The 26953-nt window shown below is 37.9% G+C and overlaps 7 protein-coding genes across 10 annotated transcripts in view; 5 read left to right on the forward strand and 2 right to left on the reverse strand.

Moving 5' to 3' along the window:
• The window catches only part of LOC124221063 (paired mesoderm homeobox protein 2A), a 47167-nt gene extending 31714 nt beyond the window's left edge, over positions 1-15453 (reverse strand). Inside the window, exons 1-2 of the mRNA XM_069137273.1 lie at positions 15241-15453; positions 14482-15162 (exon numbers count right to left, since the gene is read on the reverse strand). The gene's annotated coding sequence lies outside the window, so the exon portion shown is untranslated. The remainder of the gene's footprint in view (positions 1-14481; positions 15163-15240) is intronic.
• Positions 638-2406, forward strand: LOC124221064 (toll-interacting protein A). The gene is made up of 6 exons (XM_046630701.2): positions 638-869; positions 1016-1183; positions 1322-1455; positions 1618-1822; positions 1943-2119; positions 2198-2406. The coding sequence occupies exons 1-6, from the start codon at positions 822-824 to the stop codon at positions 2306-2308; spliced, it is 843 nt and encodes a 280-aa protein (XP_046486657.1). The 5' UTR covers positions 638-821; the 3' UTR covers positions 2309-2406.
• On the reverse strand, positions 1942-4619 carry Pex16 (peroxin 16). The gene is made up of 5 exons (XM_046630690.2): positions 4427-4619; positions 4095-4341; positions 3734-4007; positions 3539-3642; positions 1942-3456 (listed from the first exon to the last, which is right to left on the reverse strand). The coding sequence occupies exons 1-5, from the start codon at positions 4551-4553 to the stop codon at positions 3201-3203; spliced, it is 1008 nt and encodes a 335-aa protein (XP_046486646.1). The 5' UTR covers positions 4554-4619; the 3' UTR covers positions 1942-3200.
• On the forward strand, positions 4764-10029 carry Ugalt (UDP-galactose transporter). Of its 3 annotated transcripts, none has more exons than XM_046630693.2 (5): positions 4764-5091; positions 6004-6097; positions 7033-7152; positions 7335-7549; positions 7638-10029. In XM_046630693.2, exons 2-5 carry the CDS (start codon positions 6082-6084, stop codon positions 8286-8288), a joined length of 1002 nt encoding a protein of 333 aa, XP_046486649.1. In that variant the 5' UTR covers positions 4764-5091; positions 6004-6081; the 3' UTR covers positions 8289-10029. The 3 variants fall into 3 exon arrangements, with proteins under 3 accessions (XP_046486649.1, XP_046486650.1, XP_046486651.1); XM_046630694.2 differs by lacking the exon at positions 4764-5091 and adding an exon at positions 5371-5501; XM_046630695.2 differs by lacking the exon at positions 4764-5091 and adding an exon at positions 5593-5841.
• Positions 10632-13914, forward strand: Taldo (transaldolase). Of its 2 annotated transcripts, none has more exons than XM_046630691.2 (6): positions 10632-10859; positions 11704-11827; positions 12677-12916; positions 13007-13132; positions 13216-13352; positions 13454-13914. In XM_046630691.2, the coding sequence occupies exons 1-6, from the start codon at positions 10760-10762 to the stop codon at positions 13726-13728; spliced, it is 1002 nt and encodes a 333-aa protein (XP_046486647.1). In that variant the 5' UTR covers positions 10632-10759; the 3' UTR covers positions 13729-13914. The 2 variants fall into 2 exon arrangements, with proteins under 2 accessions (XP_046486647.1, XP_046486648.1); XM_046630692.2 differs by lacking the exon at positions 10632-10859 and adding an exon at positions 11328-11472.
• A 790-nt stretch (positions 15454-16243) lies between the features above and the next one.
• On the forward strand, positions 16244-18189 carry LOC124221062 (homocysteine S-methyltransferase-like). Its single transcript, XM_046630697.2, has one exon. The coding sequence runs from the start codon at positions 16563-16565 to the stop codon at positions 17535-17537; it is 975 nt and encodes a 324-aa protein (XP_046486653.1). The 5' UTR covers positions 16244-16562; the 3' UTR covers positions 17538-18189.
• A 1598-nt stretch (positions 18190-19787) lies between these two features.
• LOC124221056 (lipase 3-like) lies at positions 19788-25495 on the forward strand. Its single transcript, XM_046630688.2, has 8 exons — positions 19788-21134; positions 21845-22043; positions 23244-23358; positions 24106-24352; positions 24473-24631; positions 24721-24805; positions 24880-25022; positions 25120-25495. Exons 1-8 carry the CDS (start codon positions 20952-20954, stop codon positions 25270-25272), a joined length of 1284 nt encoding a protein of 427 aa, XP_046486644.1. The 5' UTR covers positions 19788-20951; the 3' UTR covers positions 25273-25495.
• Positions 25496-26953: the final 1458 nt, after the last annotated feature.

Here is a 26953-nt window from a genome sequence, read left to right on the forward strand (position 1 = left end):
TGATAAATTTAAATGAATAAAAAACATCTATCAAAGAAGCTGTTTGAATTATAGAATTAATTCATTCTCAAGATATTCCTTTAAATTCATCTATCGTATCCCTTGCAATAAGCATTCAAATTTTTAACATCACAACGAGAACTGCAATAAGTTTTATAAAAATGTGTGATGAAAAGAAAAGTTTGAAATTAGGATTAAAACGTGTAATTTAGTCGGTATTTGTCATCACCGGAATTTCAATCACTTCGGTGAGTGGAAGGTGGGTAGTAATAACGTGTATTAAGAAAATAGTATAATCGTTGTACGCTCAGTGAGGGAGAGGTAAAAGTCACCCTCATTGCTCTGTACTCTCAAGTGAATCTCTCTAATTGTAAGCGACAAACTACGAGGCCTGTTAATTAAAAGCCCCCTGACATGGAATTGAACTCACACATTCACGTACGGATGTGTGCGTGCGTACATTACGATACGTCATAATTTGCGGCCCGCTTGACAATGAACAGACACGGCAAGAACGACGACCTGAACGATACGAAATCACGCGTCAGGAACCTCGTCTTAAGATAAGTCTCGTCACGTGACTTTCAGCTCAGTTTTATACGTTCTAACCCGTTCAAGTGACAGTGCTTGCCAGGAGTCGAAGAGCTAATATCAGCTGATCGTACGTACCTATAGACGATATTTACTACGTCATAGGGTAGCGCAAATACCAAACGTGCTGACAAAGCAGTTCGTGCCGAATATTAAAGGTTTCATTCAGTTTTTACGTCTCGTGTTGCCAGTATCTAGAAGGATAATAGTTTTACGGAAATAATATCAGAATGGCAAGTGTTCAGCGTAACGAATTATACGACGATTGGAAGAAACGAGTAAGTCGCTAAAGCAACAAACGCTGTATACTCGAGCATTCGTTCACCGTATGCGTCACGTTCACACCGTCGGAGGTTACTCCGAAATGAATTATTTTATCAAGGAAACCAATCTGTGGCACTAAGATAAACGGCATTGTTTACAGGCATTCCTTGGACCGCTTCCACATGGCTTTCTCAGAGTCGAAGAAAGCCCACGGCAACAACAAGAGGCTGCCGATCAACAAGCCGCTCTGGCGCTACAGCACCATCTCCAAAGTGCACCGCCCGTGGTAGCTGCTCGCATGGGCAGACTGAGCGTGACGATTACTCAGGTTGGCGTTTTGCAAAATTACAGTCCTCGATACAGAGCATCAAATATTCAGTACAACTAGAAAACAACCTATCAGTCGATGATCGTACTACCAACAACAAGAACAACAACAATAATAACAAACCATTTCAAAATACAGGCAAAATTGGTTAAGAATTACGGCATGACCAGAATGGATCCTTACGTCAGATTGCGAGTCGGTCATTCCATTTATGAAACACATACAGATCCAAACGGAGGGAAAAACCCGCACTGGAACAAAGTTTTGCAATGGTAACACACTTGAGCAGCTTCTACGTTTAAACCTTACAAATGATTAGGATAGATATTTTTGACTGATTCTTATCGAACCTGTTGTACAAATCAACTTATGATTTTTTTTCATCAAATTCGGTTTGGTATTATTGTCGTTATTTTAACTATTACTTATTTCAGCTACCTTCCACCTGGGGTAACGCAAATATACGTTGAAATTTACGACGAGTGTTCGTTTATGATGGATGAACTTATCGCTTGGGGTCATATAGAAATACCACCCCAAGTAATTTTGGCAGGAGAGACTCACGAGGACTGGTATCCCCTTAGTGGAAAACAAGGGGATAATCAGGAAGGCATGATTAACATGGTTTTCAGTTATTTGGTAATTTGAAAGGACTGAATTTATCTTTTAAAACTTTGCGTTACCTCGTTGATCCATCAATAACGGTTGGCACGTTTCTTTTCCTACTATTGATGAACGACGTTTAAATTTTTTATTCAGCCTACTCCTGGTAATCCATACATTGGTCAAACGCCAGTAATGATGGTTCCTTCGACTAATTTATGTGGTATGACACAATATGCACCGGTCAATGTGTATACGACTCCACCTGCCGTCGCTGCTGTTCCAACTGTTGATCCGAGTCAGAGGGCAAACGCAGAAATTGAATTGAGACAGGTAATATGGATTTTGTCAGTGTTGTCATAGAATGTTGGCAAAGTTTAGCGCTAACTGTATTGGATTTGTATTTTACAGATCGCAGAGATGTTCCCAAACGTTGATACCGAGGTCATTAAGTCCGTGTACGATGCGAATCAAGGAAAGAAGGATGTGACAATAAATTCTCTGTTGCAAATGTGCGAATAAATGTCAAAAAACCATTGTCATATTCAAATTGCCATATCTGTATTTTCCGCTGAAGTTGTATTCCATTTTAATTGTAATATATTTATAAATTATTATAACGGTTATTAATTTTACTCTTGTCTTTGTTACATACGTAACTGTTTTAAGATTCATATTTCAAACTTGCAGAAGAGATTTGAACTACATAGGTCTTTAGTTCAAATAGGTTTCATCTCGATTTTATAACTCATTTTACTAAAAATTACGTGCATAAATATAAATATTAATATTTGTATATAATGTTGATTAAATTAATCAATTAAAGAATAATAACAATTTCTTAAAGTTTCGATACTTCAGAAGCTTATAAATCCTACATGGATCAGTGAATCGTTATTCCAATAGTTATCTGCCAATGTTAATACATTAACGTTATCACTAGGCATGTGATTCATTGCTCCCTGAGATATGAAATATTGTTTCCAACTTAAATTGTGTTATTACGAAGAATTATCAGATTCTCCATACTGACATGACTGTGCTCATCTTTATTTGGAATGTCGATCATGCTGATGCGATAACTTATATTAATAGACGTTTACTTATAACTTAAATTGCAATCATTTCATAGATTTGCACGTTTTTAAGCTTTAAATGTGGGATCAGAGCATATAATAAATGAAAAAAAAAGGTCTTTCCACAGAATACCATACCCCATAATGGAATGCGAGTCCCCTCCTCCCTGCCCCCCAAGGTTGGTGACAATTATTTCAATAATACCTGAATATAAATGGACCCCACTAAGTTTAAGTTGGACAAACATTTTTTGTATTCCACCCAACACCGACAAGCTCGACTTAGAATCGGCAAAAATACAGTATGTTACCTTGCCAAAATATTTTTCTAGTACACTTCAAGATGACCACATATAAAAATATGTGCTTTGCCAGTGTGGCAGATATTTAATAATTGGGTCCGTTACCATTCTGGCGAGCGGAACGTTCCTCGATAGCATTTTAAGCAGCGCGTAAATCTTCATGCGGCTGTAATTATCATAAAATGGTGAACGAAGAATGTACAAGAGCAGTGCAACCCGTCTACGAGAGATTTCGTCAAACTCTTCCTTTCGCAGGGTTACTGCTTTTGTCTCATTGCTGTACAACTTCAAACTGGAAAATTAGAGTTGTTTTGTGAAAATTATTAGTCGACTGTCAAAATTATTTACAGATATATGTCACCTCATCGGCTCACCTTGCAAGGTCAATAATCAGAGATAAAAACCACGATTTCCATTGCTTCTGTCCGCTTACGGATACGCATCCAAGGTGCAACAATGGTTTGATAATATACAAAGTCTGAAAATGTAAACAACGCCGTAATTGGGTACAATTAATGCTTGCAATGAGCCGGAGTTCGTAACATTGGAATTTTTTAGCCGGCACAAACCTCTGCGAGAATTATTTTTTTATTCGGTGTAAGATCAATGGTGGTTTGTTGGTCATCGATTCCTAACGGAGGAATAGGTGCCCATGACCTAAACTGAGAACATCCACCCGAATTGACCTTTCGAACGACTTTCTTAGATCTTTTTAGGGCAAAACCGTCCTTCTCAATTGTTTCGACCTTATCGGATATTTTATCACGTTTGATTGGTGGAATCGGAGGACTTTGCGTCACTCTTTCTTTGTAACGATGAACTAGCAAAAGTCGCATTACCGATCTGCGGTAAAAAACAATTTATGTAATTGTAACGGAGAGTTACTTCTTCATCGAAATTATTCAAATAAACGAAAAAAAAGGTATGTACTTAAAAGCCTGAAGTATAACAATGATGAGCCATTTTCCAGTCTCTCCCCACAGTTTGCTCGCCGAAATTTCCAAAAGAACTTCTGAATATTCCAAGACAGTCAACCAAATTCTTATCTTCGAGTGATACTTTGGCAATTTAGTCTCTACCTGAGTATTAGCATTTATAATCCTATCGTTGAACAGTACAAGTAAGTTGGACATCGAATACACGAGCTCCGACATCAAAGTTGAATTGTTTATCCGCCCTGCGTTACAAAATTTGTAAATCAATTTAAATACGGTTGAACAATATGCGAAACAAGTAACATGTCGATTAGGATAAATACGAACCAGCGGTGAAATACGACAGCCATTTGACCGTACTTTCGATGTCCCCTGCTAGTTGAGGATTTGATGTAACCCATTTTTTATATTTCTCAACGTATATTAAAACGGTATTCATATTGTGCGAAGGCATCTTGGACAGATTTATTCCTTTGACAAAGACTCGACGAAAAGAGATATTTACATCAGTTTCTGCGTTATAGGTTAGCTTTCAGAATCCAGATATTGTTCTGCTTCTATCTCGAATAACGAGGCATTTTTTTGTGACTCATTTGCTTTGATAGGTGCAGCGAAGTGTCGACGCGAAACTGAACAGCAAACTGTGAGCGTAAATGACTGTTAAAATTTAAAAAAGTGTGTAAAATCGTCGACAACAAGAGTCGTCGTAGTTCTACCGACTGCATCGATCCAATGGAATACGTGATAATACATTCATACGGCGACGAACATCGTTACTTCTATTCAAATTCCCGACACGAAGAAATTAGTTGCGTAATCGTTCGGACCTTGTCAAAGCTAACATCGAAAACAGTTGTGCATACATGTATCCATAATTAGAAACTCCTATAATCGCTTGTGTATAACATCGATGCTCACAATGCGCGCCACGCTAAATTCGAAAGCTGTTCATCGAGCCACGTTTCACAACGCGACAGCGAGGAAATCTGACGGTAAGTAAATGAGAAACTAAATTCTTTTACAAATACCTACATGTCACCCATTTAGGTACAGGTTGAAAAATTTCGAAAAACCGGCTAACGATCCGTAACGTGAAAATTGAAATAAGTAGACCCCGTCAGTCTTTTGTTCGAATTAATTTACCTACTGTTATTCCGCATGTGAAATCGCGTAGGTATTCATTTATCGCCGCAAGCTCGTAAACAAAATTTCAATCCTTGAATCGCGGTTATCGTTTGTGCAATCACTTTCGTCCCGACGTAGCTCCGGCGCCGAGTCGGGTGGTCAGAATTTGTCAGAACTTGTCCGAACCAGGCAGCAGATGGTTTACTTTCCGTACCTAGTGTCAACGTGTATATTACAGTGTGCGGTCGTATTAGCTTTGGCTGAATATTTAGCAAAGGTAAATACGTGACTCAGACAATAATTAAATACGAGATAAGTTATATTTTCACACATTATTACGGATTCAACGTTTGGTACTGTATATATATATATACGTATGCAATGTATGCACGTTTCAAGCGTTTTGACAGCTGCACAGCAGATTTATACGCGCAGCTAACGTGGAGAAAGTGCACAGACAAAATATTGATATTGCAACGTACTCGAATTATCGCCTGTCCGTGATCGATAAGCTACTGAAACAATGAATTTCTCGGTTTTGAGAGTGGAAAAGAAGGCGGAGAAATTAATAAAAGGAATTAATCGAGCTGAGGTTAACTCTGATACGATCATTGACTGTAAGGATTTCTAAAGAATGTCAGACGTACTGTTGGAACGTTCGAAACAGTTATTCGTGATAATTGTCGTCTGATTAAATTCCTTCCCCCATTGTCTTAAACGCTCTGTATTTCCTAATACCCGATGATGGATCGTTGTAAATTTATCCATTTCATTTTCAGATAAGTGCGATGAAAGATTGTTGGATTTTATTTTCATTCTAATCTGCAGTTATTGAAATTTGCCTGCTCGACGTTAAAATGCCTAAACAATCAGGTATGAAAATCAATTATTGCACTCCATAGTAATTCATTAAATTCTAATATTTATAATACCCACGTTTTTCATTAGTTTATTATCAACAATTTTGAGTTAACTTTACTTGCAATGAAATGCTTCGTCGTCGTACCAGATTTCTTCATTCAAAGTATCAAATAAAAGTTGGAACCTGCCCACATTACATCCTGTTTCAGATTGTTCTCTTATCACGGTTGACTTATCTAATTAACCAATAATTATGTCTGTAAAATAAAATGTGAAATATCCCGTAGGGATAGATATCAATGCTACGGTATTACACTGTGCCAATGAAACTTTTATGCTTCAGAAATTTATTGTGAAATACTATCGGTCCAAATGTTTCTGAATTGATTCATATTAATGAACCGTATTATAAATACGCACATCTTTTGTTTTCAATCGATAAGAGAACTTGGCTGAATACCCTTTGTTGCAGTAAAAGTAAGATTAAATTTAACAGCTATTGAATTATTTCAAGGCATTGTAATTTTACAACCATCTGATAACAACCAGATAGTCTGGCTGTCAAAAAAAGTTTACAATTCATTAATGGGTCCTGCATTTTTGTGTGACTGAACAATTGCATATCTTTTCTCATCTTTTCCTTGACAATCGTCCATTTTAAAGAAATTCAATGGAAACCCAATCTTGCTCTGAAACTTTTCATTATTGAAAAATTTCCTAGGTGTATGAATAACTCCATAACTATGTCTCATCTAAAAAGTTAGATTTCAAAAGTTGATTTCTATGACAACGATTTATTGTTGGATGATTCCTTTCGAACAATTGAGGTATTAATCAGTAATTTTTACCAACTTGCATAAGCCCACAAGAATAATTACCACTTTTCTAGCAATCGTCCTAATTCAATAATTTCCAATGATACAATAGCAGTCTGTATATCGTTTTAGTCAGTCCGCAGTTCCTCAAGTACATCAGTTTAGTTACACTAACTCTTCAAAATGCTGTCCTGGGACTCAGCATGCGTTACGCGCGAACCAGATCTGGAGACATGTTTTTATCGTCAACAGGTAATTGAATAGTTTGATAATAAGTTGGGATTTTTTAATACTTGCATTAGGTCTGCCATATCCCTTGCATTTTCCGCAATGCATTTTTTGTCTGGTCACTAAATACTCTTTGTATGAGGATCAATACTTCTCGTACTTATAAACGATCTGTAATAGACCTGAGTACTAATTTTCTGATACAGCTGTGGTTATGGCGGAAGTGGTTAAGCTAGTAACATGTCTAGTGTTGGTCTATATGGAAGAAGGGAGTATAAGAAAATTTCTACACGCCATTGACAAAACCGTGCTCAAACAGCCTATGGACACTTTGAAAGTCTGCGTACCATCTCTGGTCTACATCATACAAAATAATTTGTTGTACGTGTCCGCCTCCCATTTGGATGCGGCGACATATCAGGTAAATTCAAAATCAATCCTTCAAAATGTTTGAGTCTCGTTTCGCAAGACTTTTTTAAGCACGGAATAATACTTCTTCTCAATTTCAGGTAACATATCAGCTGAAGATCTTGACGACAGCTTTCTTTGCCGTATTGATACTTCATAGAGCTTTACGCTCCATTCAGTGGGGTGCCTTGGTTCTACTCTTGGCAGGCGTTGTCTTGGTTCAACTAGCTCAAAGCAGTCCAACCACTGTACCATCGGGAATGGAACAAAATCAGTTGGTTGGATTTTCAGCTGCGCTGAGCGCATGTTTCCTATCAGGATTTGCAGGAATTTACTTTGAAAAAATTCTTAAAGGATCTGATATTTCTGTATGGATGCGAAACGTTCAACTGAGTTTGCTTTCTTTACCGTTTGGATTATTCACTTGTTTTTTATACGACGGAGCAGTTATTCGCCACCAGGGATTCTTTTTCGGTTACGACTGGTTCGTTAATTATTTAGTTCTGCTCCAAGCCGGTGGTGGGCTCGTTGTAGCGATGGTCGTCAAACACGCCGATAACATCCTGAAGGGTTTTGCTACCTCGCTAGCCATCGTCATATCTTGCATAGCTTCCATATACTTGTTCGCATTCCATTTAACTTTCCAGTTCAGTACTGGAGCAGCTTTGGTTATTTGTTCGATTTTTATGTACAGTCATCAACCAAGAAAGACCATTATTTCTGACACTCATTCACTCATTGATAAAGTGTGAAATCGAAGTTATTAGGGACTATTTCAATTTAGGAATTAATAAATTAAAATCTTTGATACTAATTGGCAGAGTTGTGTGAAATTTATTCAAGTAATATTGTTTGGATTGCTGAAATTCCCGTATGAAATTATAAGCTTGATTCGAGAATGATAAAATCATCGAAATCGTCAAACTTCTTGAATTTGTCAAATTCACATTCTTGGGAATAAAAAAATTACCTCAATTTTGTATTCATCTCAAGTATTACCTCATCATTTGAGGTTTATCTATTTTACGAAAAGTATAAATATTTGATTACGATACGTTACTGCTATAATATTAATGGTAATAAAAGTATCGTACCATATAAAAAACTTATATCATTTGACTGAATCGAAAACTGCTCGATCTCTGTATTCCAACCATTCTGTAGATTTGCGCTGCCAGTAAAGCCAACTCGTTGTTCATTTCCAAGTAAAATTAAAATTTATTTCATAGATATTCTATTTCTGATTCCGTGTTCTTATACTTTCTTTGTACGTTATGATTGTGGGAAGGCCTTCGTGAGTTTCGTCTTATGAGAGAAAAAAGGAACAGAAACTTGCAGTATTGGTAATATATAATACTCTAGGAACTTTGTTGGATGTTGCATTAAGTTGCATCCCTTGTGAATTGAAAGATGTTAGCGGTTCAAGCAGTGGAATAATTTTCAGTTCCAATTGAAAATTAAATTAACACCTCGCGATTATCCACATCGTTTTGTAGATACTTTTATGGAATAATCGAAACGCATATCAAATTTCAGCTCTCGCAAGTTCACCATATCTTTCAACAGCATCTCAAATACCTTTCTATTTTGAGTTGATTTTCCGATCAAGAAATAAATATTGAAGCTTCGATAAACCTTTCCTATGCGAATACTCAATTCATTAGTGAAGAATTAGCTGATCTGACACCTGTACTTAGTACAAATACGAAATTCTCATTTTTTATTTATATCATTGTTCTTGTTTCTCGACTGTTGTCAAAATACTTAGTGATTAATAAATTCGATGAAACAAAAAATAATTGTGGATGCTAAAATGACGGGAAAGAGTTATAATTAAAACCCTGGATCATTTGCATAAATGTATATAGATATGTGTATATTCGTTCCTCGTTTTTGTGCCTATTATGATTATAGTGTTATAATCGTATCACATTTCAAATTCCAGTGAACTCATGAGATTGAAGTTTGTAATATCATTGTAACAATGTATTTTCAGAAAAATTCGCTATTTCACAATGTGAGAATTATTTAAAATTTAGTCACTGGCTTAGAACATGAAGAAAGATAATATCTTGAGGATTTAACTTCTTCAAAGTCACTCTAAAGTTGTAAAATAGTGATTTTTATTTGAACGTTTCTTTATATTGACTTTACTAACTTCAGCTTCATGCTAATTCAAGACAATTTTCTACTTACTCATGATGTCAATTGCAAGTTGCTTATACTTGCAAAAATGCATCCATTATACTTATATATGTATACCCATATTATGTTATTAATGTATAAGATTTTTTTTAATCAGGGGCTGTAAATAAACCTATATTTTTATACATAAAATGAACTCCTACTACAATTGTAAATAGCTTTTAACAAGTAATAATCACTCAATCATTTTTAAGCGCTGGATATATTCAGCGGAAGAATTGTAACGTTTTGTTGTATTTGATTCGATTGTTAAGCTGAATTAATAAACATGATTTTGATTTAGTCTTACACCAACCAAGTAATTTTAATGTATCAATATTTGTGTGGGTTACGTCGATCTTTCTACCAATGATGCTCTTTCAACTCGGAACCTGAATAATCCTTGAATGTAAATGCATGTAATTGCGTCAAGTGCAATATCACTTTCAAATTAATGGTGTAAAAATTAAATTTCAATGGGTGTATTCGCTTGACTCCACGCCACTGAATATATTGATCACTGATTGGTCGTTTCTCCTTTCAATTCATGGCATTGAAAAGAGAAGCAAGTAATTCTCCTCAATGCGATCGTAATCAAGGAGTCAAGAGAATATACCTATTACTTGCCGATATATGTCGTAACACGACGCGTGTGGCCAATGAAATTGTTGAAATCAAAAAGTCTTGCAGACCAGTCAACTATTGAGCGTGAAAAAACTTGCGGGAAAAGTATTAATAATCAGAAAAAATCACAGCGTTCGATAATCGTCAGATACAGAGTTTGTGAATGCGAATGACAAAAATGTTCAATTCTCGATAAAGAAACTAGTTTCTGGAGCCGTGATAAGGACAACTATGATAGGAGATGTGTTGGATTTGATTTTTAAAGGTTGGCAAACCCGTCAGCAAGTGGTCTTTCAATGACTGCAATTCGTCCCCGTCAGTATCGTCGGCTTCTAACAGATTTGCATTTTTATTTTTCCCTCGTGCGTCTTTCGCTTATCGTTCCGTAGGCCGGAGCTAATAAAATTGGTGAAGAATGAGCGAACAGCCGCAGTGCAAGAAGAGCAAGATGACGAGCTCGTTGGATCAGCTAAAAACGCTTACCACAGTTGTCGCCGACACTGGCGATTTCCAAGGTAAAGGAGATTCGTATCGCTTAACATTACACTACACCTTATGCGACGCGAATCTTACATTATTTACCGATATTACATCACGAATTAAACATCTCACGCGTCAGAATGATTTGCGATTTATTATTTCCAGCAGTTCGGTGCGGTCTCATTCACCTGTAGTAATTGTTTCAGCATTCGTTTGTTTCCAATTCGTATATCTCGCAGGTTATCTTATCGGCAAGACGTGCAACCACCTGTACCGAAGAATTAGAAAAATACGCGATGTAATACGCGTGCAGATTAAAGCGTAACGCGGAATCGTTCGTTTCTAAAGAAAAAAAAAAAAACGCATGAATTGAATTTACACCAAATGACATTGACCGTTGCGTGAAAGTCATTCAATAATCATTCAAAGGTCCCTCATGTGCCGCAAAAACACGCGTTCGAATGGCGCAACATTATCGATAACTATCGTTGATAGTACATCGAATGTTTCAAATTCAAATTATAAATGAAAATTGTTTCGTTATCTACTTAGAGTTGAAATTTCGAAAGAACTAGGCCTTTCAAACATCTCCATGAAGCGATGGCTACAGAATACCTGTTGCATGTTTGTAACAGCAGTGTAATTTCGGTATGAGATTATCGAAAAAACTTACTTTTTATTTGTTCAGTCTTGCAAAAACATAGTTTGAAAACTATGCCTTCATAAAAATTGTTATAATTCAATGTTAGATGGAATATTATCTTGTGTTGTAATTCAATGTTCTGTATTAATATTATAATATATATGTATTCCAACATATTTATCTTGTCTAAGAATGTAAGATACATTTGATTGATAGTTAAAAATTCTATTTACAAGCTATGGAAAAATTTAAACCCACTGATGCTACAACAAACCCATCTCTAATTCTCGCTGCTGCGACCGACAAGAAATATGCTCACCTAATTGACAAGGCTGTGCAGTATGGAGCTAAAGTTGGAACGTGAGTTGTGAACGAGTAAATGCATCTCTCTCATTTCTCTTAAATAGGAAACGAAGCGAAAATTGATTGAAGAATTATAGTTCCCTATTTCTGTTCTGACTATCCATTTAAATGTCTGATAACGGAGAATCCCCTAAATTCATGAAAGTCCGTTGAACGTTTAACTTGTGAAACATCCGAGCAAAATTATGAAATTATTATTTTTACATTCCTTATTTTTTCGTAACATTTTGTAACGGCACGCTGTAGTTGGAAAAAATAAAAACCATTTCTCTAGCCACGAAAACTGAATTAATCAACCAGTTTCGGGCGTATTTTATATCATACATGATATACCGAAACAATTCACTTGCGTTAGAAGTTGTGAAATTTTTAGGACTTCTGATGTCAGTCAATTATTTCAGTATATTATTTATAAAAAAATGAGAGTAGAATTTGCAATGATACAGCTAAAACTTGTTTAAAAGGTTATCCCATATTGTGAAGTTGTCTGAGATTTGAGAAAGCGAGATGAACTGTGTCTGTGAAATACGAATCAAACAGTCGAGAACAATAAAAACAGAAAATTATAACGGGTCGTTATATATTACGCCCATTGAACGTTTACCGGATATTCAAGAATCCGGGGTTATAGCTTATCGATAAGAAATAATGTGAGATCCCTTATCTCCTAACTTGATGATAGGCCATTATATATTATGCTCGTTAAACGTTTAACAGATGTTCATGAATCCGGAACTATAGTTTATCAATACAAAATAATGTAAGATTCCTTATCTCCTGACTTGATAAACCAAGCAAGACAAGAATTCGGTGTATTTAACAGAAATATTAATTCACAACATTTAGAACACTGGCTGAACAAACTGAGGCGGCTATTGATATGACGTGCGTCCTTTTCGGACAAGCAATTCTGAAAATTGTACCTGGACGAGTTTCTACTGAAGTTGACGCTAGACTTTCGTTTGATAAGGAAGCTAGCATTGAAAAAGCTAAGAAACTCATTTCCTTGTATGAGGAAGCTGGGATTAGTAAAGAACGTATTCTTATAAAGCTTGCATCTACATGGGAAGGCATCCAGGCAGCCAAGTAAGTTCTAACTTTAACGATAAGCAGACTGCGCGTATTCAAATGGTTCCAGATTTTGTTAATATAATATCTGCATTATGTTTTATCAAGGGAACTCGAAACGAAGTACGGAATTCACTGCAACTTGACTCTTCTGTTTTCATTTGCTCAAGCCATCGCATGTGCTGAAGCCGGTGTGACTTTGATCTCTCCATTTGTGGGACGAATTCTCGATTGGTGAGAATCTCGATTTTGCTGCATAAAATTCCGCTTCGGTCGACACGCGAACCAATTCAAACTCTGAAACTTTTGTTCTCCAGGTACGTCGCGAACACTAATAACAAGTCATACGAAGCCAAGGAGGACCCCGGAGTCATTTCCGTAACCAAGATTTACAACTATTATAAAAAGTATGGGTATAAAACCGTTGTGATGGGCGCATCCTTCAGAAATGTTGGTCAGTATACATATATTGCAAAACATTTACACACTGCGTTTAGAATGATCCAGCAGTTAGTCATTATCAAAATATTAATTGAAAAAACAATTTGTCTCTAGGTGAAATCAAAGAATTGGCTGGTTGTGACTACCTGACAATTAGTCCAAAGCTGTTGGACGAATTGGAAAAAAGTACCGAACCGGTGAAGCAAGCCTTGAATGTTGCTGCAGCTATAAAATCAGATCTTGAAAAGATAACTCTTGACGAAGCAAAGTTTAGATGGTTATTAAACGAGGATCAGATGGCAACTGATAAACTCTCTGATGGGATCCGGAAATTTGCCGTGGATATGTGTAAACTCGAAAAGCTTCTCCAGGAGAAATTGCAAGCCTAATTTCTTTCTGTATAAATCCTATGATGATGTAATTCATCAATTGTTGTGTACATAGAAACTGAAAATTTTAACATTTCCAACAGAATATTTTTTTTCTACACCTTGTTGGTGGCTGTGTACTCTGTCATAGGTGATTGTTTACGAAAATATTCACAATAAAGAAATCTTTAAACTTAATAACTCTAAGTACTGGCAGAAAATATTACTTTAGCTCCTTTTCGAATACTTTGTAAATTGTAATATAATTATGGTATTATGGAAGTGTGAAAGTCCATTTTGACCCTACAAACAAGATCTATTCCTTAGACTATGACTCAATTTTAAAATTATGGAACGCTAAAAAGTATAGAGGCCGCTGAAAGTTGACAATAATTTTGAAAAATCTAAGCTTTTCAAATTTCTCGAAAAATATTTTCGACCTGATTATCTTATCATCGTTCAAGGATTTGCAGGCCAAAAAGGCGTAAACGAAAGATGAGAAAGAGCAAGAATAGTTATTATCAATTACATGAAGTGCTAACCGAATCGGTAAGCTACTCTGTCAAAGCAGATGGACTTTTTTGCTTCCAGGTTGATAATGCAGGCCACTAGATGTGCCGATACAACTGAAGTCTTACATATCCATCCCTGGCATAGTCAACTAGCATATCGATAAAAAGTACGTTATCGCTCGCATTTTGTTCGTGATGGTATTTATGTCTAACTCGAAGTGCAATTGTATGATTTAAAATATTTCAAATCCATGCGACTTACTCATGCTGCATTGTGTAAATCAGGCCAGCCTCGACATCAGAACTGAATTCACATCACAATCACTGGTTAAATTATGTATTGCTGAAGGTATCACTGAACAAATTTTATATTCCCATGAGCATCACTCACTAAATTTGATATTCCTGTGGTTATCACTGGTTATCACTGAAGGTAGAATTCCATCCAGGTACAGCGAATCACTAAATAAATTATGTCGATGCATGCGAAGATTCGATCGCGAAATCTTCGGTTCATTGTCAAGATGGCAAGATGGTGGCGTCTCGATTGTTTGTTGTATATCGGGACACGATAGACAAAACCGAAAGATGTGTTGGATATTAAAAAAAAAAAATTGTTTACCTCGTAACTTTCTTTTGTTCAACCGACTTGCACGTCGAATTATTCACTCACAATATTTTCACTCGCAGTGTTTTCACTCACAATTATCTCTTGACGGGCGCAGAATTTCCGGAGCAGGTGATTTTCATCAGCATGTGCTCAACACGACACGATAAATAACGTAATTACGACATAATTTTTATGGTAATTTCGTTGACCTGCCGTTGCGAAGCGTCCGAACTCTCTGAGCGTTGCATTTGAAACTGCATCCGCAACCAACTTCGCATCGTTGCTCACGTGATACCGATCGTATGTTGTTTATCTCGGCGATCAAAATGAATGCTATAAGAAAATTCAAGGTCACGAAAAATTCACATTACATATTATTGAATAATAAACGAACCTAGTTGAGATGCTTACTTCTTTTGGACAAACGTATACTGAACGAATATGAATTCAGTCGAGTTCAAGCCTTTAACATGCAAACCGCGATAATAATCGAAATCAGAAAAAGTAGAGGCTGCTGTAACGAGGTTTTGTTCGCTGGAAAATTCAGTACTGATTTAGTGCTCTGTTAAATTACAACGAACATTGAATAACGCGATTTATACGCTGCAAAATTCGACCGCGTGACTCCCTGCTCGCTCGCTATTCGGGAACTGAGCTCGGATGCTCAGTCCACGTCGCCGCAGCGCCTCTATAACCGATTTTCCGTGGATTTTGGGTTGCTGTTTATACCAAATCAGGCGCTAATTTGAAATTTCATCTCCGCGTCATATATTTGTATCGACAGGCATTCAATTCTAGTTGCGAGTTGACGATAAATGCAGGATTCTTAAGCTGGACGCAGTAATAAAATCTAGATATTAAAAATGTAAAATCACGTAATGATAAATTATTCTGTATATAAGACACTGACGCACGAATGATTCAATCGAGAAAACCCCGTTGGCTTGCTCAGTGGCAAATTATTCAGAGATAATCAAAAATACCGTATAATTCTCACACGATTTATACACTCGTTTATGTAACTGTAACTCTGATGTTTTCCAGTTTTCAAGCGCAATTTCCAGTAATATTCGAATACCGTTGCATTGTTCTGTCGATTACAAAATTCGAGAACAATATTATCCGCACGCCGTCGATGTCGGTATATCATCACTCGGCTTATACCGGCGGTACCCAACTCGCACTGTGTAATGGTAATAACCACTGATATCTGCATATAATAATACATATCTGTATATATATATATATATAGTTGCCGACTGATAATATATCTATATAATAATATAGATGCGCTTTCACAGATAGTGCGAGTCAGGAAACTTTAAAAATCTGAATTTTCAGCAAAATAACGTGATAACATCAGAGACGGAACGTGTGGCATGGGCATTCTGAAAAAAAAACTGTAACTTCGAGCTCTGTTGGGTTCTTAATCCGGAGTGGTTCATTCATGCTCCTGGGACGTGGAGCGTATTGGTTTGCTTTTTTGCAGGCGTGCAATTGGTCAAACCTGCATAAATACAGATTTAATACCAGAGGCGTAGTAACCAAAGACTGACTGATAGTAACACGTCACGGATTTGATCGTAAGTCGGGAGGAGGAAATTTTACATCTAGTCAAAGGGGAAACAAACAAAGGTCGTAAGAGGTCAAGCTGCTGACGAGCACAAGGTAATTTGCTATAGAAAAATAGCAACAAATTCGCAGTCAACATAAATAAAGGGACAGGTGGAAAGATGTCTCTCGATAGCTCAAAAGAAAGAGGTAAAGTGAAAATACTAGACGGTGGCTTTTCAACTCAGCTGTCAGTTCATGTTGGCAATAAGGTTGACGGTGACCCCTTGTGGACAGCGAGATTCTTAGCTACTAATCCAGATGCAGTTCTGGCGACTCATCTCGACTTTCTACGAGCCGGTGCCGACATCATTCAAACAAATACTTATCAGGCTTCGATCGGTGGTTTTATGAAGCATCTAAACCTGACTGCGGAAGAAAGCTTAGCCCTGATCAAAAGCGCGGTAGATATTGCCAAAAAAGCAATCAGAATTCATTCGGCGGAGACCAAGGATGATCGAAAGTTGATCGTCGGTACTATTGGGCCTTACGGTGCTGCGCTGCACAATGGCTCAGAGTACACCGGAGCTTACGAACCAGACGTTACCGCCGAAGTGATTAAAAATTGGCACAAGCCTCGTTTGGAAGTTTTGGTAAAAGGTGGAGTAGATCTGCTCGCTTTCGAGACCATACCAAATAAAATTGAGGCTGAAGCATTGGTCGACCTGCTGAGGGACTATCCGGCAATGAAAGCCTGGCTGTCGTTCTCATGTCGTCAGGATGGAAGGAGTCTGGCTGACGGTAGCAATTTCAAAGAGGTCGCTCTGGCATGTTTCGTCAAAGCTTTACCTGGACAGATAGTCGCTGTAGGAGTGAATTGCATCGCTCCACGATGCGTTTCTCCTTTACTTGCCGAAATCAATAAGGACAGAAAAGAGGATAGTCTACCTTTGGTCGTTTATCCTAATAGCGGAGAGCGGTACGTTGTTAGCGAAGGGTGGCAACCTGGAGAGACTACGGATTCTCTGGAAAACTTTGTTGCCGATTGGCTAAATCTCGGGGTTCGATACATCGGCGGTTGCTGCCGTACATATGCCAAGGATATAACACTGATACGAGATGCTGTCAAACGCTGGGAAACGGAAACTTTGAAGTAACTAAAGCGGAAGAAATTCAAATGAACTGAGAATACTGTTTCAAAAGTTACTTTGACAAAATTGGGCGATCGTTCACCTCGATAGGAGTTACATTCGAAGAACGTCTATAAGATTCAAGCTGTTTTTTTCTCATTCGGTCAGATCCACCATAAAACAGTCCACCGTAACGCAGTTTGTATAATGGTTCTTTGCGATCCGGAAACAATATAATTTTGCGACATCTCTTCATGTCGAACCAAGCTAGCTGAACTATTTAATTCAGATTGTATTTTAAAAATCTGGCAGACTACTGCGATAAAACCGGTTCATTGAGGAATTCATTAGAGATCTGCAAGTCATGCAAAAACGTATCTCAAAGTACATATTTCTCTGAACGACTGAATCTAAAGTACAATGGTCCATTCGTATGCACTTGTGCGCCAGAGTTTATTAATGCGGCTATTAAAGCTTCTGACTCTAAGTCAGCTTGCAAATTGCTACTTTGTACTTCTTACAAAAACACATTGAAGACTGTACTGCTTCTACAGACTGTAAAAAATCAAAGAATTGAAACTACATAATTATATAGTTTTTGTAAAGTTTATGTATTGATAACTTTTGTACGTCTATACAAATAAGCATTGATAAATAAAGATATACAGTTTACCGTTAATTTTTCTTGTTATTATGTTTAATAATATAATGTTGAAATTGAAAATGGCATATATTTATTACATGCATAAGTGTTATTCATCCGATGATCTGTATTTTGAACTATCAGACTTTGAAAGAAATTTAACGTAACGGCAGGAGAATATATTTAGAAATTTTTTCACAGAAAAACCATACGTGTCAATTAGCATACAGGTTGTCCACAAATTCATATGCACCTAAGAACGTTGGGAAATTTTCGTTCAAGTCAAAAGATACGGGCAATAAATTTTACCTGGAAAGTTGATGCAATGCGGAATTTTATTTAGAAACCAATAAAAATTCTTAGTTAATATGCAAATACCCGCATATTACAATATCATGGTGTAATTAGGTTTTGTTTTTTTAGTCCACTTCGTACGGGGGCATAATTTTAACCTTGAACACGTTTTTCGCTTAGTTTGGGGTTAAAAAAAGTATAAAACTAAAAATTCACGGAAAAAATCAAGGCATGAAAAAAACTCTCTCCTTTTCTGTTGAGCTGTGTTATATCCGTAGTATGAGGCCTTAATCGGGAAATGCGGAAAATGGATGAGGGAATTCTGTAACGATAAAATTATGAACGTGACTCACGAGCAACAATTGATTTACCTTGTTCGCTTGGCTTTTTAGTATCCTTGACCTGAGCTGACATTTTGTATGGATAAATTGAAAATCAATAAAACACCTGAGAAAATAAACAGCAATTATTAATACCTGTATAATATGCATGTGGATATATACTGCTCGAGGTTCTGCGGTACGCATATTGTTAGTTTTCAACGCAAAGCGGTATGAAGTGAAAAAATTTATCCGACAATCAGCAGACTCGAGTAATTTAATTGCATTACAATGTCCGTGTTTTTCTAAATTAATGACGTTAGTCGCAGCCTCAAATGTATTCACATTTGAAGACTATATTATTGCATTCTCGCATAGAATTGTTTTAGATTGATGGCTTATACCCTCTGTTGTATAAATAATTTTCGTCCAGAAGATAGTGAAGTTCATAATTTCGCGTGAATGTCGGGTATTTCTAAAATCAATTTGATTACGACGCATTTACTTCCAATTTGGAATCGTCATTTTCGTCAGTTGATTTCCTCAACTATTTCAACGTTTTATTTATAAAAAACAATGTGTTTAGAAACCACACGCGACAGAATCAAGCCCAGAATTTTTCCGTCAATAATCTATTACTTGCGAATGAAAAAAAAAAAAAATGTCAGGCTGATAACGATACCACACTTTATTCACAACTTGAACTACGATCAGTATCATTTTCAATTAAGTCGAGTAGACTCTAAGGGCAATTCCTTCGATCGCGACCTGCGGAGAGACAAAAATTATATCGGACCCAAAACTATGAAAGACCCTTAATTAACACGATAGTAAGGAACGAGATTCTGGCCGGACATCAAATTCGCTGATCAATCCGTTAGTGTGAATAGTAACTAACAATAGGTCGGGAATAAATGTTGCGTGATTTATTCTACCTTGAAGATGTAAATGTTTTTATTATTACATCGTTTGATAAATGGCGATGTGATCGTGAGCTTTGCTGATGACGGTGAGAATTGCGCAGTCTTCGAAAAAGTGATTAGAACTGAGTTAGACGAAGTTCTAAGCAATTGAAAGCGAAGTCGTCCATGGTCATTGTGGGTTTGACGAGTAATCGAAACACCTCTTTGCTGGGGGTACTGATCTTGACCTTACTTTCAATGTCGAGTCCTATAATCCACGATGAGTCATGATGATGATTTTTTATTATAATGCTCTCCGAATACAAGATCGGAATCAAGAGACCAGTCCTGAAAATTCAAAGCGCCTTCAGATTTACTAATATTCACGTTCACAGTTTCGGCGATGTACTTGCCTACAATCTTCATGACGACCACATATAAGGAATGGCCGCGAATAATTCGCCATAGCACTTGCGTGAAAAAATCCATCCATTCTCCTAATTCCTTTATTGCCTAGAGATTAATTTAAAAATCAGGAGTGTGTATAACGAATTCGTACACGTGGTCAACATTCATAGATTCTTGCCGCCTGGAATGACAAGGTGGACCGGACCGGTGCTGTCGCCACAATTTCTTTAAACGCAAATCGGTTTAATCACGATATGTGAACCCTGAAATTAGAAGGATCTTGCGTAAACGGTCGATAAAAAGTCAAGGAATGCATGGGGAGATCTTAGAGTATTCGACGGACGTATGCTGCAAAGATCAGGTATCAGTAAGGCGCAGTAGCCACTGAAACGGCACCTTGTTGAAATCGGTACCACTCGGTGAGTGAAGCTGTTTCACTTTGCAGAGTACTTTATGTGGACGTATGTTTATCGGGGTAGTTCTTTCTTTTCCTTCGTGAGAAATGCCGACCAATTCCAAATGCCAGCTCACTACGTTATAAAATATTTCGTTCGAATCAACTAATCGGTCATTATATAATATGAGAATTTGATTGAAAATAGCATGTGTTGGTGATTTTCAGTGACCGCGGTTTCGTAATTATTATCGCCGATCGGTCAGCTGAGTCTTGGATATAAATGAACTTGATAGGGCCAAGTTGTGTATTGGATCTGCCTTATTCATGTTCAGGAAGTGTTTAATTTTTATCGTTCGAGACTGCTGCGCGTAACGTTAAATTTTTCACAGCGAAAATCCGCTACCCCAACGTAACCGCAAGTTCAACTGCATCGGATAGTATAACATCGATCGCGTTTGTATCGAAGAAACCAAAGCGATGAGGAGGTGCGAAGCAGGTGCGATAATCGCCTTCGTTATCTTGATGCAAGGCCCCGTCGAGGGAATGTCCTTCAACATCCTGAGGGCCATCTTATCACCGCCGGTTCCACGAATTACTCGCGTCAGAAACGCGTCTCCTCGAGAGCTCAGGCTGAAGAATTCCTTAGCGGTCTCTGACTTTGTAAGTAGCGAGAACTAGCGACAAAGTACGATTAAGTTCTCGGCAAACTCTTTGGTTCCTTTCCCCTTCGTTCATGCCGGTGGGTTTTTGATTCGAAAGATGCAACGCTCGGCGGATGTGCTGCAGTTCTTTGGCCGTAATGTCGAATGACAGAGAAACACCGCCACGTTGAGCGTTTGCATTTATTATTAACAACGTGTGCAAACTAATCAGGCGTAAGACAAACTCGTGTCTCTTGCAAGCCAGACAGCCACCGCTTTCAAGGTTGCCAAGGTTGAACGCCACGCGGCAGGAATTCCCGACGATCGTTTACATGCTTTGAGAACAGACTTCGCAGTTTTCTTTTGTTTCGTCGATTTAATTATTTTTCCTTCTGGGGAATCTCCTTTGTTCTGGTTCTTAGGTGGACCGCGTGGATCCGTTCTTCAACAATTCGTTTCAATGTGTCATCCACCCGTATTTTCGCGGAATTAATTTGCAATGCGGATAAAAGTCTTGAGAGTAAACGCGTACAAGTTATAAAGAAACTTTCGTTGTCCGTATGAGAAAAATCTGTACGAGCTGCAAAAGCATGTAGCTTTTCTGGCGGCTAGATTTCAATCGGTTGCGATCTCAGACGGTAGGATGCAACAGATTCGGGATTTATCGGGAAGTAAAGAATAAAGCTAATTCCATGAAAACCACACCGTACATACAATTGTAATTTTCAGCTGGGATTGGTTAAGCAATATCATTATCCAGCCGAGGAGCACAACGTGACGACCATAGATGGCTACAATCTAAGATTCCATAGAATTCCTGGTAGCGCACGTTCATCTTTAGTCGAAAAGAAGCCCGTAGTTTTCGTCCAGCATGGCATCTCGGCGTCGTCTGACAGTTGGGTCTTAATGGGCCCTGGAAGGGACTTAGGTGAGGTTCAATAATCATTTTTGCTGGGTCAAGGTTGACGAGCGGATGGTGAGCGTGGGCAAACGTTACATGAAGTGGAAAAGAGGGAGTCGATCGTAAACCGGTTTACTTTTTTTGCTATCTACAACTCGTATGTAATTGATCCTTGATAGATGATGAAAAATTACGAATAATAGTAACAGGAATGAAGACTAGAATGAAAAAAATCGTCCAACTCTGCCCTGGTAAACATATTTTCCAAATGTAGGTCAATATCCTTATGTACGTATCTTGTTACTTTAAATATGAACAGCAATTGAATTAGTTTCTCACAAAAATTGGTTTTAATTTCGATATAAATATTTACGTGTAAGAAGCGAGGTATCACGTGGAGTATTATTGAAAATTACAATGTCATGCTATAATCAAATTGTGCACAGCGACGATGTCTTTCATCGCAAAAGCACTGCAGCCAGCTGACTTATTCGACGAAAATGGCATCTATTATCGCGTAACGCATATAATATGTTAGTTACCCGAGATTCATTTCGTTTCACGAATAATTGCTTACGAACACAACATTTTCTAACGTCAAACGGCAATTTGTTTGCACCACTTACATAAGATGATTTACCACTCAGTACTATACAGTCAAAACTTCTGAGGTCAGCGTGCTATAATGAGCTGTTATTATTATATACTTAAGGCCTTAAAATTCGTGCGAAGTAATTGTCTCATGACGAATCCGGAACTTTTTCCCCGCGTCAAATAATCACCCCGAATAACGAAGCTCGCAAGATCCATTTTTGCAACATGTAGTTACAAACGATCTTTGAGAAAAATTGAAGTCACTCGAAGCTTACGTGAGGAGCGCTTTGAGATTTGTTCTAGTGCAAGATGAAGATTAAACAGTTTTTCGACGTTGTTATTAAGTCGCAATGTCAAACCCGTTTTCACGCTTCAAGACCACCGAAGCCAAGAAAAGAGAAATAAATAAGAACCTACCACGGACACGTAGGTCAAGAATTTCTTCTTTCAATACTTTCGGACGCTGCAGTGCAAGGCTGCTTTGTTCCCGGAAAGCCGAAATCTGACTTTTATTGTTAGCCAAGCTGCGCCTACTGATCATTGAAAGAAAAAATTAAAATAAAATAAACGATTGAACGTGCAGACGTAACTGACAGAAAAAAGAAGTATTTGTATGTATTCAATTTGTTGCAGTATTTTTACTCGCAGACGCTGGCTACGACGTGTGGGTCGGCAACTTTCGAGGCAACTCATACTCAAGATCTCACGTCGTTCTGAGTCCCGAAGATTCGAAATTTTGGCAATTCAGGTACCTCCTACCATTACTCTCTGTAAATCTTTCACCACCTGCCGCACATTATGTAACCATTTTTCTTCATGCAGCTTCCAGCCGAATTTTACGAGCTACCAATTACCCCTTGAAAATTTTTACCAACAATTCTTCCACCAACCGTCAGTCGTAATAACATTTACAAATAATGTATCATGCACGATACATGGATCGAAGCTGGATTCCATACCGTCGTTATTACAATTGACAATGGTCTCAACCGCCAAGTTCCAATGCTCGAGATCCAAAGATCGGCAGGCAATAAGACTCTGGAGCGCTGACGACCGACTTACAAGTGACTGCAGGCCATCCGAAGATAGCTCTATTCGCTGTACCATTGTTGTTATTATTATTGTTATTAATATTATCCATAGACTTCGGTGTGTTCCAATTTATCTTCAACCGTTCTTCAGGAATAAGACGAGGCGATCTCTTGTACGCGGCAGAAAAATAATCCGAATGGACGATCCGATCAATATCAGTCAGTCAAATCTCGCCACTACATCTCTGCTAAGTTGCTCACCTTGCAATCGCGATCGTAGCTGGTCAACATTGGTCGCGCGAACACGCGATCAACTCCGTGATTTTCTCGGACACATTGGAACGGTGCATTTCATCGCCTCTACATTTCTCGCACGCCCTCGTTACCGATTCCGAGTCAACTTTGTCATCCTTGTCCTAGATTCGTCGGATAATTTTCAACGCTGCTCTTTCTACTCCCTGCAGTTTCCACGAAATGGCGTACTACGATCTTCCCGCCATGATAGACTACGCTCTCGATCATACCGGCCAAAAGAGTCTGATCTACATCGGACACTCCATGGGCACGACCACCAGCTATATTCTGCTCTCGGAAAGACCGGAGTACAACAATCGATTGCGATTGGTTGTCAGTTTCGCGCCAGTTGCTTACTGGAAGCACGGACGTACGGGAATCCAAAAATTCTTAGTGGATAATGGTGATTTCATCGAGGTAAATCGACCTACATAAAGTGTAATAAAAATTGTAAAATTTTATAAATGATATAAGTATATCGATGTGGGACCATTGACCCTGATTCAATTATCGATGGGACGTGTAAACGTGTTTCAGCAAACGCTTCATAACCAGGGAATTCACGAACTATATCCGCAAAGCACTCTCATCACACAACTGCTAAACTCACTGTGCAACGAAAATGCTGCTACCCACAAAGTTTGTTTAAACGTATACTTTAGGTTTTTTGGATCAGATCCCGAGCAGTTCAACACTGTGAGTTATTAAATCCATGGCTATACTTTTTTCTGCAGCATACAATCAATCAATAAGTTATACAAAACTCTGATCTATAATATTCACAGACTCTCATTCCGTACCTGGTGAGCTACTTTCCTGCCGGGATGTCGCTCAAGACGCTGGCGCACTACTATCAACACTTATCTAGTGGTAGAAATTATTGAACAATATTTTTCAAGCATCGTGCTTTTTCAATTTACGGTTCAATTCCCACCGGTTGGCAGGTCAATTTAGGCAGTACGATTACGGCTACGTCGAGAATTTCGGGCGTTACCAGCAGGCCGAACCACCGGCTTACGACGTCTCCAAGATAACAGCACCAGTTGCTCTCTTTTACGGCAGGAACGACCCCCTTTCCTACGAAGTGGTAAGAAAAAATTTGGCTACCCTCGCGGTCGATGGATCGATTTATAACTCAATCAAATATCGATTTTCTGTTTACCTTCACTCTCATATGCCTGCAGGACGTTATGGAACTGAAGAAAAGGTTGACGAACGTTGTAGCTTCGGTCGCAATATCTTATCCAGCGTTCAATCACGTTGACTTCGTATGGGCCACCGACGCCAAACGTCTTCTGTACGACGATACCATAGAATTAATTCACCAATACAAATAAAATAGGTTTCCATTTCACGCTGCGGATTCCCGTGGTTTTATCACAAGTTGGACCATATTCTTGTATCCACAATAATTATGTCATGACTACATATAAGCTTTCTGCATCGGTTCGAATAGGTCGCTATTTTAATTTTAATTTTTCATTCGTTTAACTTGGGAACCTTCCACTTTTCTTTAAGAGATGAAATACTTGTAAATTATTAAATATTTTTGAAAACCAAGCATGTATCCTTGAAGCTGATTCTTGAAGCTTTCCAAACCTCCACAACAAGACTCAGCTATCATAATCAGACCATACGTTACAGAAATCAGAAAACATTCAATTTTCTTTTTTATGGTAAATTTTGCGGAACTTTTTAAATATTAGGTGCGAATCATTGCTCACGCTATGACACGTCAATTTTCACGGTATAAAGTGGACATGCAATGAAACGCGAAGCTTGACAGAAAATGTAAGAAATATACATCGATTGTCTTTAATCGCTGCCCTTCTAGTTATTATACCCGTAATATGAGCACTTACGCAGAAAAAGGGAAAAATGGATGGACAAATTCTGTAACAATAAAATTATAAACTCACCCATGAGCAATAATTGATTCAAGCGGTTCATCCAGCTTTGCAGCGCCCCTGACCTGAGCCGATATTGACAACATATTGCAAACGAATACTACACCTGAGAACATAAACAGCAATTATTAATACCTGTAGGTATAACATGCATGCGGGTTCTGCTGAGTTCCTTCAGTATACTTAGTTTTTAATGCAAATCGGTACACGGTGAAAAAACTTATGCACGCGACAATGATCAGACTGGAGTAATTGCGTTTATAATGTCCGTGTTTTTCTCATTCCATAATGTCCGTCATAGCCCGAGTAACGTCCGGATTTTCAGATTGTATAGCAATATCATCGCACAGAATTGTTTCGTACTTGTACTCCCTGTCGTATATTACATAATTATGGTCCCGAGGGCAGTGATTTTCGTTATTCAAAGTGAATGTCGGGTATTTTTCACATCACTTCGATTGCAAAGAAATTTTCTTTCAATTTGAAATCGTTATTTTGGACAGTGAATTACCAATTGTTGAATAGTTGCCTGATTACATCGTCCCCCGCACTATCTTAGAGGTGAAACAGCACACATCACATCGGTTCACGGTTTAACATCGAGCTAATTACGTATATGGATGATGAGTATAAAAGTAGTAATATCATGTACTTGACACCGGATCGCAGATCTAAGTGCATAAGTGTTCCGATGTAACGGATTACTCACAGTATGTTTTGGCACACACCTTATGGAATCTGTGTCGTGTGTAGGGTTTGAAATGCTTTGAGATGCAGGTTTACATTTTTCTCTCTATCAAAGTTACCGAATCATTAATTACACACACCATTGCATTAGATAAATTCACCTAGGAAGTATAAGTTTTTATTTTCCTGTTGTTGTACAAATAGCATCCAGGCACATACATATATACATACATATATATAGCGATTTATTCCACCTTGAAAATGTAAACGTTTTTCTTATTCCGTTATTACATAAATTGCGATGTGATCGTAAGATTTGCTAATGACGGTGAGAATTACGCAGCCTTCGAAAAAGCGATTAGAACTGCGTTAGACGAAGTTCTTAGCATTGGAAAGCGAAGACGTCCACGGTCATTCCGAGTTT

Source organism: Neodiprion pinetum, chromosome 6 (assembly GCF_021155775.2).
Source record: "Neodiprion pinetum isolate iyNeoPine1 chromosome 6, iyNeoPine1.2, whole genome shotgun sequence".
NCBI lineage: Eukaryota > Metazoa > Arthropoda > Insecta > Hymenoptera > Diprionidae > Neodiprion > Neodiprion pinetum.

Excerpts from the sequence above, each read along its gene's own strand:
- LOC124221062 (XM_046630697.2), top strand. The coding sequence starts at position 16,563 with ATGTCTCTCGATAGCTCAAAAGAAAGAGGTAAAGTGAAAATACTAGAC.
- Pex16 (XM_046630690.2), bottom strand. The coding sequence starts at position 4,553 with ATGCCTTCGCACAATATGAATACCGTTTTAATATACGTTGAGAAATAT. Across the intron at positions 4,008-4,094 it reads GTTATACTTCAGGCTTTTAA|ATCGGTAATGCGACTTTTGC; the intron begins GTACATACCTTT and ends TTTTTACCGCAG. Across the intron at positions 3,643-3,733 it reads AAAAAATAATTCTCGCAGAG|ACTTTGTATATTATCAAACC; the intron begins GTTTGTGCCGGC and ends TTACATTTTCAG.
- LOC124221064 (XM_046630701.2), top strand. The coding sequence starts at position 822 with ATGGCAAGTGTTCAGCGTAACGAATTATACGACGATTGGAAGAAACGA. Across the intron at positions 1,184-1,321 it reads TGAGCGTGACGATTACTCAG|GCAAAATTGGTTAAGAATTA; the intron begins GTTGGCGTTTTG and ends TTCAAAATACAG. Across the intron at positions 2,120-2,197 it reads CAGAAATTGAATTGAGACAG|ATCGCAGAGATGTTCCCAAA; the intron begins GTAATATGGATT and ends TGTATTTTACAG.
- Taldo (XM_046630691.2), top strand. The coding sequence starts at position 10,760 with ATGAGCGAACAGCCGCAGTGCAAGAAGAGCAAGATGACGAGCTCGTTG. Across the intron at positions 12,917-13,006 it reads GAAGGCATCCAGGCAGCCAA|GGAACTCGAAACGAAGTACG; the intron begins GTAAGTTCTAAC and ends TGTTTTATCAAG. Across the intron at positions 13,353-13,453 it reads CGCATCCTTCAGAAATGTTG|GTGAAATCAAAGAATTGGCT; the intron begins GTCAGTATACAT and ends ATTTGTCTCTAG.
- Ugalt (XM_046630693.2), top strand. Across the intron at positions 7,153-7,334 it reads CATGTTTTTATCGTCAACAG|CTGTGGTTATGGCGGAAGTG; the intron begins GTAATTGAATAG and ends TTTCTGATACAG. Across the intron at positions 7,550-7,637 it reads TGGATGCGGCGACATATCAG|GTAACATATCAGCTGAAGAT; the intron begins GTAAATTCAAAA and ends TCTCAATTTCAG.
- LOC124221056 (XM_046630688.2), top strand. The coding sequence starts at position 20,952 with ATGAGGAGGTGCGAAGCAGGTGCGATAATCGCCTTCGTTATCTTGATG. Across the intron at positions 23,359-24,105 it reads TCGAAATTTTGGCAATTCAG|TTTCCACGAAATGGCGTACT; the intron begins GTACCTCCTACC and ends TACTCCCTGCAG. Across the intron at positions 25,023-25,119 it reads ACCCCCTTTCCTACGAAGTG|GACGTTATGGAACTGAAGAA; the intron begins GTAAGAAAAAAT and ends ATATGCCTGCAG.